The sequence below is a fragment of the Erpetoichthys calabaricus genome, chromosome 14 (genome assembly GCF_900747795.2).
Source record: "Erpetoichthys calabaricus chromosome 14, fErpCal1.3, whole genome shotgun sequence".
Classification (NCBI taxonomy): Eukaryota; Metazoa; Chordata; class Cladistia; order Polypteriformes; family Polypteridae; genus Erpetoichthys; species Erpetoichthys calabaricus.
Window position 1 is genome coordinate 74,803,244 of NC_041407.2, and position 12,032 is coordinate 74,815,275.

A 12,032-nucleotide genomic window follows, 5' to 3' on the forward strand; every position below is an offset into this window, starting at 1 on the left:
TTCAGCACCACAAGCAGCAATTCCCTTAATGAAAAGTTGACTCCATTGAACTGGACAAGTAATCCACCTGAAGCTAAGTATGTTTGGAAGTCCATCTAGGAACAGCTTGGGTTGCTGCTGGAAGAGGTGTTAGTGAGGCCAGCATGAGGCACTTAATCTGTGGTCTGAATGTGGATCACAATGCTCAAGTGCAGTGATGGTGACATACTTCGGATGAGATGTAAAACTGAGTTCCATGCTATTCGTGGTCATAAAGATCCCTGGACATCCTTCATAAACAGCAAGATGTATCCTGATGTCCTCGCTAAATTGCCCACCATAGCTTAGTCATTCTGGCCCTATAATCATCTCCTGTCTCGAATTAGTTAACTGTTTCTTGTCAATTCACCACAGCTAATATGTGCTGAGTATACTGGCACAAAACTGACTGCCATCATATCATCCAAGTGGGTGCAACACATTAGAAGGTGGAGGTAGAAGTGTCTCCCCAGTCATGCTTTGAGTAATGAGAAAAGTGTTATATAAATGTAAAGAATTATTATGATTATTACCATAAATATAAATTAAATTATAAAATAAATATCCTATATTGAGAAGTGATTTTACTATGTAATAATTTACCATAGAGACACTTAAAATAATCATAAAAATGAAAATGGTGTTAAAAAAATACATATTTAAACAGGAATAGAAATGCCATTATACAAATGCAGAGAAAACACAAATCCTTGAGAACAGTAAAGTATGTATATCAAATGTGAAATCAAGTACACAAAAACACTCAAAGAAATGAACTAATAGTGATGTTTGCTCATATTATATCTTTTACTAGTTATATTAACATATTCCTCTTAGATGTCAGATTAACACAATTAATTAAATATGCTTATTTATAAAGAATGCCTGTTGCCTTTTGGTTACAAGTCACAGTTTTCCCAGTTTTCTCCCTTTTGCAGAGCAGTTCTATATATTTTTGAGACTGTTAAGAGCATTTTGAACTTTAAAGGCCAGTTCCCTCATGTCGGGCCTAGTCTCGCTGAAGCCTGCAGGCAGTGGTTAGCGGGCAAGCTGGTCAGATTTGGGCCTTTTCAGGAATGGCCAGTGAAGATCCTGGCTTGCTTTATGGGTCTTTTAGGAGACCTCAACACACTTTGTCAGATAAAGAACTCCAGTTCACAACAGAATGCACCATTCTAAACCAAAAAAAATCCCTGGCTGTAAGACAACACTAAAATAGTATTATTAAGGGATACATTTTCAAATGATAAAGGTTTCAGAATATTTTAGCTGTCTTTCTAAAGAAAATTACATTCTATGGATACCATTTGTCCTGTATAGGTTGTTCCAGTCTGATGTGAGCTAGAAATAGAAAATTAAATATTTCAAATGAGAAAAAAATGTATTAAAATGCAGAAAAAAAATTCTGGTAATTACTGTATGTGTATGTTTGTATTTCTGGAACCTGACTCTAGCGGGAAGATTAATATGTAGTCCTTACATCAAATTTTTACTAGCCTCTCATACATTTGTCAGGTGGTAGCACTACTCTTAAAAAAGTTCTTAATTCAGGTGATCAGCATTTGCTATTTTCTTACGACACATTGTTCAAGAAGGTGACATGGCAGAAAATAAAAGAGCAGTGGTGACATCTGCTGAGTGTGAACCGCATTACTGAGGCCACTCATAGGAAGAAGAAGAAGAATAGCAGCTCCATCTGCTAAGCATCAAAAACAGGACACAGAATGCATGTGCGACAAAGACAGATAATCGCCTGTCCTCACACCAAATCGATAGTTATGATTGCAAAATACCATGCCGCACACCATGATGACTGAGTGATAAAGTACTCTAGCAGTGACATTTCCTGATTGTCAAGCCAAACACAGCATGCAGACATACTCCACAATGTGGAATGCAAGGACGACAATGACAGAGAAATGCATGCTGACAAACAAGAAGATTGTCCAATATTCACAACCTCTGCCCATATGCAAACATTGCTTTGACATCCTTGCATCAATGTTTGGTTGAAGAGCACAATTTGCAAAGGTTACATTGGTGAGGTGCTAACCATGGGCCGTGAAAACAACAGAATGTGTAACCAAAATGAAAATGTTCAGCTTGACTTAACTGAACCATGTTTATTTGATGACCAGAAGTCTGCGTGTTTACTTGTCTCAAAATAATAGGCTATAAATGAGAAATGCAGCCTCAGATAGGAAGTTCCAGACAGAAAGAGAGGTTGGGAGCATGCACTGATAGCTCGTAGCCGCACCCACCACACAATGAACCACCTGGATTAGGACCCAAGTGCAGTGAATGACACCTCAGCACCACACTGGAACAGTGTGAGGTTTATTACGGCGGCTGGAATGGCAATCCTGCCACCAACCTCCAATTTTCCCTGCAGGGCTAGATGCAGATTAATGTCAATAAGAGTTAAGGGCCTTACTCAAGGGCTCAACAGAGTAGAGTCACTTCTGGCGTTTACAGGATTTGAACCGGCAATTTTCATCTTTAACACATTTAACCAAACTCTCTTCTGTCTCTGGAAATAATTCTTTACATGTATGTACGGGATAGGGGTTATCCCATAGTTTGTTTCATTGTGCGGTTCAGAGCTTCTGTAGATCTTAAATAAAAATTGTCAAACATAATTTGCCTGGCATTCGCTGGATCCCATGCATTCATTAGTCTATATCCATATTCCATATATAATTCTGAGTGGCGGATCCAAAATATCATTCAGGCAGCACTGGAAACCAACACTGGATGGTAATCCAGTCCACTGCAGAACACACCACCAGATTCACACTTGGCTAGTATAGGGCTCCCAATTATTTACATGTTTAAGATGTAAGAAGAAAACCAGAGTACCAAAATCACACCATATATAGATTTTTTTTGTCACAACAGCAACACATTTGGTAAATGCGCTGCTATAATGACACAGTTCAGTATTTTTCTTAATGGATGATTCTAGCCTTCACAATAATCATATTCAGCAGATAGGACCCCTGCTGCATTTGCTTGGACACTGAAAGAACTTAAATGCTAACTGTAATTTAAGCATCATTTCGCATGAAAACAATGATTTTAGTTCTTTTCAGAATATGAAAGAAATCTATGATGACTGTATAATGTTCTCCGAATCCTTGGGCGTGGCTCTTAATTTGTTCACTTTCGCATAGAGTGGTATCTTTTTCACTCCAGATTCACCGTTTGTCTCCATTTTTGAAACACTCAGACTGTCAATAGCTTGTGCCACATCTCCAGGTTCAGTATTTTGTGTCAGTGTTCCAAGTTCACAATCGACTGGCACAATTTTCTTTGGATTTCCAATTTTAGAATAGTGTGAGCCATTGTGCTCATCACTGATAGTGCAGTCTTCTACTTCTACTATAACTGAAAGTTCATCTTCCCCTTCCACTGCCTTTTTATGTCCATCTTCAGTTGTCAGTACTTTTTCACTGAAGTCTTCCACTTCCACTGTAATCATATGCTTGTTTTTAGCTTCCACAACCTTCTCAAAACCATCCTTTGACTGTACACTTATTTCATTGCAATCTTCCACTTCTATTGCCAATTTCTGATCATCTTCAGTTCCCATAGCATTTTTGGTGTAATTATCAAGTTTTACGTTTGTCTCCAATGCTAAGTTTATTTCTTCATACAGATTGCTACACTCTGCCACCGGAATAGGTGGTACCTGGTTGCTTAATGGCAATTCATTTTCAATTTCATTGATGGATTCATACAGGTTGGCTGTATTTTGACTGCTTCGTCTTTGAACTGATGGCCTTTTTCCATCTGGGAGCTGTGGGAGTTTCCTTTTATGTGACATTACATGGTTATCATCACCTGCAATACCACAAACAATAACAGGAAAGTAAAACAATAATCATTCATTTTAACACCTAACACTCTTAATATCTCTGCTGTTTATACTGTACATTTAAGGATAAGTTTGGTATTTTTCTAGTCAAAGTTATTTCATCTCACAAACGTGGTATATGTGTATCCAGCCAGGGGCACATGAACCATAGGTATATTTTTGTTAGAGATTGTAGATTCACTAAACCAAAAAAATATATTTATTATATAATTTAAGAAAGAACACGACAACTGTGAAGAGTTGGGGCACCCATAGGCAAACCTCATATAATTAAAAAAAATGTGAGTTATAAATGTTGTGGCAGGAGGTTGGGGGTCAGACCCAGCCGGGACACCTGGAAGGACCGGGAGGCAATCTATACGTCCCCTGGGCCATGAGGGGTCAGCCGCTCCTGGATAGTGAGGGGACCACAGAGACAGAGTGTGGAGGCTCAAACCCATTAGAGACCGTGGCTACCGCCAGGGGGTGCCCCAAGCCTCATAGAGCCTGGGAGATCTGCACTTCTGCCACACCTGGGAAGGTGGAGGAAAGACCTTCCAGGGACGCCCGGAGTGCTTCCGGGTGCTCATGCGGCACTTCCGCCACACCAGGAAGTGCCGCCAGAAGAACATCAGCAAGCACCTGGAGCACATCCAGGTGATTATAAAAGGGGCCGCCTTCCTACAGTTGGGAAGCAAGAGTCGGATGCTGGAGGAGGATGAAGCTCCAGCGAACAGAAGAAAGGCGGCCTACAAACGTTAAAAGGCCCGTGATTTGGGGTGATTGGTGTGGGAGCACTGTGTGCTGTGCGGGACTGTGTTTGGGGACTTTATTGTAAATAAAAGCGTGTGTTTTCTAGTAGAGCCAGTGTCTGTCTGATGGTGTTCAGGCTAGCTCTCACAATGTGTTAAAAGAAAAGAAAAATGTTGTCGCAGAAGCAAGTCTCAAAAGAGACCACTCAAGATGGTGGGGCTCCTGTTGATAAGGACTTCCAGCAAGAAGCACTGGGTCAGCACAGGCACACACAAGAAATGACATTAAGGGTGTGAAAGCCATCAATCTCTCAGTCCGCAAAGGAGAAAGAGATAAGGGATTAGTCAACAGTGCCCTCTTGTGCTCTGGCAGAAAATTACCATTATCTGAGCCTTTACGCTTTACCCCAATGTGCATGCATGTGACAGGAACCCCCATAGCTCAGACCCATCGGGTCAGGAATTACGAACTGCAAGGTCAAGAACCTGAGAGAGAGTATCAGTGTTGGCATGGAGATAGCTCTGATGATGAAGGACTTTAAACTGAAAAGGTTGTAGATCCAAGAACCACCTGGTAATATGTGGGTTTGACTCCTTCTGAAGAGCCATCCACTGTAATGGACCATGGTTAGTCACTATAGTGAACTCACGACCCAGGAAGTAGTATCGCAACTGGTTAATAGCACATTAGATAGCCAAGGCCTCTCTGTCCACCACCGCATACCTGGTTTCCCAATCAAGTAGTTTCCAGCTCAGGAATATGATACAGTGTTCAATAACACTGACGCCTTGGCACAGCACAGTACCAAGACCTGTGTCAAAAGCGTCAGTCTGTAAGATAAAAGGAAAAGTTAAATGAGGCATTATCGATACTGATGCCGATGTAAGGGCCTGCTTGAAGTCACGGAATGTGGCTTCTGTTTTTGCATCCCATACCACCGTGCAAGGGCTTCTTTGTTAGATCAGTCAAGGGCACAACTCTCTCAGAAAAATGAGGAACAAACCATCAGTAGTAGCTCATTAATCCTAAGAAAGCTTGGATTTACCTCTTGTTTTTCTTATGGGGCCACATTGTGGATAATCTGTATCCCTGTCCACATAGTAGCCTAAATATCTTACCTCAGTCAATCCAAAGAAACATTTCTTCGGATCAATGCATAGGCCACATTCACTTAGTGTCAGGAGTATAACATGAATCTGCTGTACGTTCTTCCCACATGTAGGATTAGATGAGCACGTCATCCAGATAGGCGGTACTATATGTATTGTGGGGCAGAAATACTCTATCCACCAGATGCTGGAAAGTCACAGAAGCCCCATGCAGTTCAAATGGGAGAATACAATTCTGCCAATGGCCACAAGGGGTACTAAATGCTGTCTTTTCCATGGTAGAAACCATTAAAGGAATTTGCCAGTACCCGCTCATCATGTCAAGTATTGAGCCTTACCCTGTCACTCCAGGATTTCATCCACACGTGACATCACATACGCACTGAACTGTGAAACTTGATTAAGCTGACGAGAGTCATTGCAAAAGCGCTACCTACCATCAGGTGTAGGGACCAGGACTATGGTGCTGGACAAGGGACTAAAATTTTCCTCAATAACACCAAGGTCTAGCATCCTCCTGATCTCAAGCTCCACTTCTGCTTTTTTTGCTTCCAGGAGATGATATGGGTGATGACCCCCAATTCCGCAATGATGTTGTGGGCAATCAGGGAAGTTCTTCCAGGTTGCTCATTCACCACTTCCAGAACAAACAAGAAAGCTGCTTTGAGCTTTTGTCATTGTTTGGCCATCAAATTGGGACTGAAATTAAGGCTGGTGTTTTGAGTGAAGTAAGAATAAGGTTGTCCAGAGTTGGGATTGGAGACCTTGTCCTTCCACGGATTCAACAGATTCATGTGGTAAACTTGTTCGGCTGGACGACAGTTTGGTTGATTCACCAAATGGTCGACCAGCACATTCCTCTCCTTAATTTCATAAGGGCCTTGCCAATGTTCCAGTAATTTAGAATGGGTAGTGGGAATTTAAACCATGACTTGGTCTCTGGGTTGAAAGACCCACAGTATAGTACCATGGTCATAATAGCAAGCCTGAGCTAATTGCACGGGCTCCATATTTTCTTTTAGAACTGGTGAAATTTTGTCAAACCTATCGTATAATTGCACAATATACTTTAAACTGTTAGTAGAGAGGACAGCCTCTTCCTCCCATACCTCTTTTAGAATGTCCAGTAGCCCACAGGGTTGATGCCTATATAGTAATTCAAATGGTGAGAAACCTGTAGAGTCTAGTGGGACCTCCCAGTAAGCAAAAGGCACAAGGACCACTGCTTTCTTGGCAAATTTAAGGGAATCGCCATTCCACTGTTCCACTATTCCACTATTGAAAGAGGCGGGAGTTTGCCTAAATTGAAAATGTAAGTCAGAGAGTGGATCCGGAGTGACTTTAGTGAGTGGATCGACATTCCATAACATCTTGCCATCAGTCTTGTAGAGACATCTGTGCGAGACAGTGTTACGTTTCCACATCATACAGTCACCACATGATCATGCTCTACTGCCAAATCAAATTGGGGTGTAACAGATGTAATACCTGGGACACTCCCAATGGTCATTCCTGTTGAAGTACAGCACGTGTCTGGTTACGTACTTCCTCCTCAGTGAGCCGAGCCCATTGCTCCCCTACTTGGAATTTCAATGCCCAGATTTCTGCCGTCAAGGTGTGTATACTGGCTATGGTGTCCTGTTGCTCCATCATCTAGCAATGTTTGGAAATTCCTGCCAACTACACCACTGTAAGAGTGGGGAAAAATTGTGTGAACTGTGAAGAGTTGAGGCACCCATAAGCAAACCCCTCATTTCTTAAAGAACATACGAGTTATAAACGCGTTAAAAGAAAAACGTCATCGCAGATGCAAGTCTCAAAACAGGTGGACACAAAAAGTGACATTGATTGTTAAATCTGTCAATCTTCCGGTTTTGCAGAGGGAGGAAGAGAGAAGGTGTTAGTCAACAGCGCCATCTTATGTTCCGGTGGGAAACCATCATCTGAGCCTTTAAGTTGCCCCCAGTGCACACTCGTGTAGCAATATAAATATTGTGAATGTGTGAGGTACGGCACTAGATCTCAATAAATGTTGGGGCACCAGCCAGTTTACCCCTTTTGATTAACAGAAAAACATTAAACAGAAATAGTGCACAATGGCACATACAAAGTAAAGCAAAGCATTGCTGCAGCAATCAAGTCTGGTTAGGAGCCCATTTTTCAAGTCAAGAAAGTTATCAATGTTTGATCAATGTCTTGAGATTACACACACATTGTAGCTTATACATGTCATTTTTGAACTAAAAAAATGGCTATTTTAAAAGATGACCAGATGTGTGCACTACATTAGCGCTTGTCTTCCTTCGCAACAACCTTTCACTCCCCGTGGCATGGTTTTCTCTCGAAAGACAAAAATCCCATTAAACTGTTTGTGGTAGGTGACGCAGTGGTAGCACTGCTGCCTTACAGTAAAGAGATCATGGGTTCGTGTGCATGGAGAGCACTTTGAGTAGTGAGAAAGGTTTAATATAAATGTAAATAATTATTATAATGTCCTTGGTATCGTGTTGATATACTTCTGTAGTTATATGAGAAATCCTCACAGGAAGGCCACACTTCTATGGCACAGCAAATCCAAAACATATCCTTACCTAAAAAAACTAGTACCAGGAATATGTAATTGTCATGATTTAGCCAGGGTTCCTCACCTAGCTTGGGTTCAAAGTCTTGTTTCATGTTGGTTTGTTTTTGTGCCTGTTATTTATGCTAATGTTGCTTTTGTTGACTACATGCATTGTTCTTTGTTTTTGATCCTATCTTTAAGCTCCCTCTGTCATGGCCCATGTATTTTATAGGTGGACCCCCAAGACTAGAGCAACCTGCCAGCCACCACCAGGAACCACCCTCTACCCTATAAATCTTCCTCAGTTCTTTGTGGTTCATTTTGAATGTGCCTGGGAGTGGTAAGTTTACTGTACTTGTGCATTTTTCAGTACTTTTGTGAATTACTGGATTTTTCACCTGTTTGCTCTGTTTTTGACTTTGCACAGCATTTTTGTATATGTTAACCTGGATTGCCTTCTATTTTAAACAGCTCCTTTTTGCCTTTTGTGCTATATGGAACTTTCTTTTGTTTCAGAACATTTTTGTGGAAATAACCCTTTTCATTTTATAAAGTTACAAGGGGGCTCTGACCCCTGCTCACTTTGCTCGCCCACCCCCAGGTTTGGTTAACCAGATATACGATTTAAACAGATTGTTATTTTCATGGGAATTGTTACATATGCATTATTTTCACTTTTAGTTTAATACGTTAGTAAAAACAATATTTAGAATTAACTTCTCTTCGAGATTGTATTGAATTTTGATTCTGCATTTGGACTTACATCGTGACAACACAATGTATAACTGCCCGTGAGTGAATATCGTTTCTTTCTCTCTAATAAATAAAACAACTTTTTCGAATGTTTGTCCATGCTCTTTCTTCTTTGCTTAGTCGTTGACATGTCATCTAGAACATATAAAATTATTGTCCTGATTAAATTTATGAGCTGAGAGCACAGGAACTGTGTCTGCCAAAAGCATTCACAGGACTGAGGTTAGATGACCGTGGTCTTGTTTGAAAATGGTTATAAGTACGCCTTGACTTGAAAGAATCTAATGGCAAAAGTCACCGTCTCGTGAGACTTCATACCGCGCCAACGTTTTTGGAATCTCTTAATTCTCACTGGCAACACGAATTAGACAATCTACAAGTCTCCAACTTAAAGTTTAAATCAAACAATATATTTGATCTCTTTTCGCTGTTCCATTATTTCACCAAGTAATAATTTCTGTTTGTTTGCGGTAATACGATGTTTACTACCCTTTTTTTGAGACTTTCGAATTTTAGTACTTTCATTATCTCTAACCTGCTCTTCATGTGTACTGCGCCAACATTTTTAAATTCTTTATGATGTTCTACTTTGTCATCTACTCTGGTGGTTAAATCTCTTGGCACAATGACTTGTCTCACAGGACATGTAAGTGTCTCATCTCCTTCTAAGATTTTTTTTTATAATAGAGAGAGATGTGTTATTCCTTGTTACTAGCCAGGTTTGATTTTTTTCCCATTTAGCGGGTATGTTAGGCACTTGCATGGTTTGTGACTCCTAGTTTGTGACAATAATAAAATGTTTATTTCCAGATCCTTTTTGTTGTCTCATACATGCATTGGAAACACAGAAGGCATGTACTCGAATATTGAAACCTTTGCCAATTCAAAGAGGATGTATTCAGTAATTCCAGCTTTTATTTTCTGGTAGCTCCATGTTCCTCATAGCTTTTATTATAAAATTCCATGATTGGCTATGTATTTAAAAAAAAGTATAGAAAATGCTTAACTTTAGAACATAATTTCATTTCACAGATACATATATAAGTAGACTATGCTTGCAAAGAAAATAACTTCAACTTGAAAAATACCAAACTTACTGTACCCTTTCAACAGATTTTCCATACAGTATAATATGTCAAATACAATTCTATTTGAAATAATCACAATATTTTATTGTATATATTGTCTTTATATACGAAACACCAGTCCTAACACAATTTACAAGTACAAATACAGAGTTCAACTGTTTACATATCTTAATTTACAATTAAAGCACAGTTATAATGGTCCTGGGTCATAATTACTGAAACATATTTAGGGAAGTGGAGTATGCAGTGTAATAAGACTAGATTCTTGTATGGGTGCCTACGAGGCTTGCTGAGTATTGTAGTCCCAGGGGAAAACCTTGCTGAGTCCCCTGTGGACTGCCAGGGGGAGCTGTGGGATTTGGGAACCCCTACTCCATATGGCTCCAACCTCACCTGGAAGTGCTTCAGAGCTGCAGTGTTGTATCACTGGAAGTACTCTTGGAAGGAAGATAAAAGGAGCTGCCTGCCATAGATGGATGAGCCAGAGTTGGGTGGAAGGTGAATGAAGCATGCGAGGAGTAGTGGAGGAAGTAGTGACCGGTGTGAAAGGGAAAAAAAGAGTTGTGCTTATGCTTGCAGTTGTGCTTTATTGCATGTATTTATGGTTATGGTTGTTGGAAACACTTAAAAAGAGAGTTTTCACACAATTATAGACTCTTTGTCTTTTAACTTGTGTCCAGAGCCTGCTTCTGTTTGGTATGTAGGGAGCTGGAGTGCCCCCTGGTGTCCACAAAGCTTTCTGAACGAATACTTTGCTAAAATGTTTTAAGACTGAACTCAGGAAGCACTTCTTCATTCAAAGAGTTGTGGGAATCTGAAAAGAACTACTGGGTCATGGAGCTGGAGCAGAAACTTTGAGAACCTTTAAGAAGTGTCTGAATGAGACATTCTGACATCTTAGCTTTTAGCTGAACAAATGAGCTTGATGGACTGATTGGGTTTCTTTTGTTTGTCAAATTTCTTTTGTTCTTATGTTGCCTGTCTGGATTTAAGTTAATAATCTTCAGTAAATAAATCTGAGTTAGAGGACTAATGAACAAGTACTGTACTGTATTTATATTCTTTTAAACCATTTTAACATTAATGTTTATGGCTAACAAGTCATTAAAAGGATGAAGATAAAAAGCATTGCCAGGCCGTTTTTACAGATGACATAAGTAATGAAATCACAAATTTGGGAATATTGAAAGTAATCTGAAAGTTGCTAGTTTGGAAAGGTCACACAATCTAATTAACTTACTGCTTAAGAAAATATAATGTACTGTAGAGAAAAATAAAGGTGGCTGCATACCCCCTTCAAATCTTGTGGTGTTATCTAAAATGCTTTTTGAGGATGTTGAATTGTCTGCTGGTGTATTGTCCACATCTCTTCGCTGTTTCTGAAATGGAAAATATAGTTGGCAAAAAAGCAAAGATAGTAAAATGTGCAGAATGAAAACAACTGCTTTCTTAAGACAGATTAAAAACTGATACACTTAATCAATCTGTCATTTAATCTTTGTTATTTGGTGACTTTCGCCACAAACACCCTCACAAGGCACATGCAATAAAATTTTGTGAATTACCTGATTTTAGCTAGCATTTCCATAAAATCCTTTTATTTTATATTTTTTTTATTGTTGTTAGGAGAATTTTTTTTTTATAATCAGAACATAAAAAATTCATATACACATTAAAAATGTGCATTTATTTTGTCACAGTTCGCAAGTGGGATGCACAGGAAAGTCCTCTGAAAATCTATCTGAAAACTGAAGATGCCTCAGAGTCTGTCCTGTTCTGTTTTAGGAGGAGATCAAGCGTGAATAACATGGGGACACACCAGAAAAGGGAGATTGGATACTCAGGAGTGCTAGCCTAACTCAAAAGGGTTAGAGAGGAGACATGAGGATCAC

General features: G+C 39.8%; 1 protein-coding gene across 2 annotated transcripts in view; it reads right to left on the reverse strand.

Annotated features, from left to right (window-relative positions):
- Positions 1 to 592: 592 nt before the first annotated feature.
- LOC114665190 (uncharacterized) overlaps positions 593 to 12,032 on the reverse strand; it is a 33,121-nt gene continuing 21,681 nt past the window's right edge. The window contains exons 4-5 of one of the 2 annotated variants that reach the window (XM_028819618.2): positions 11,432 to 11,519; positions 593 to 3,861 (exon numbers count right to left, since the gene is read on the reverse strand). In XM_028819618.2, coding sequence (XP_028675451.1) covers positions 3,125 to 3,861; positions 11,432 to 11,519 — 825 coding nt within the window. In that variant the 3' untranslated portion in view covers positions 593 to 3,124. The remainder of the gene's footprint in view (positions 3,862 to 11,431; positions 11,520 to 12,032) is intronic. The other variant, XM_028819616.2, reaches the window with a different exon arrangement.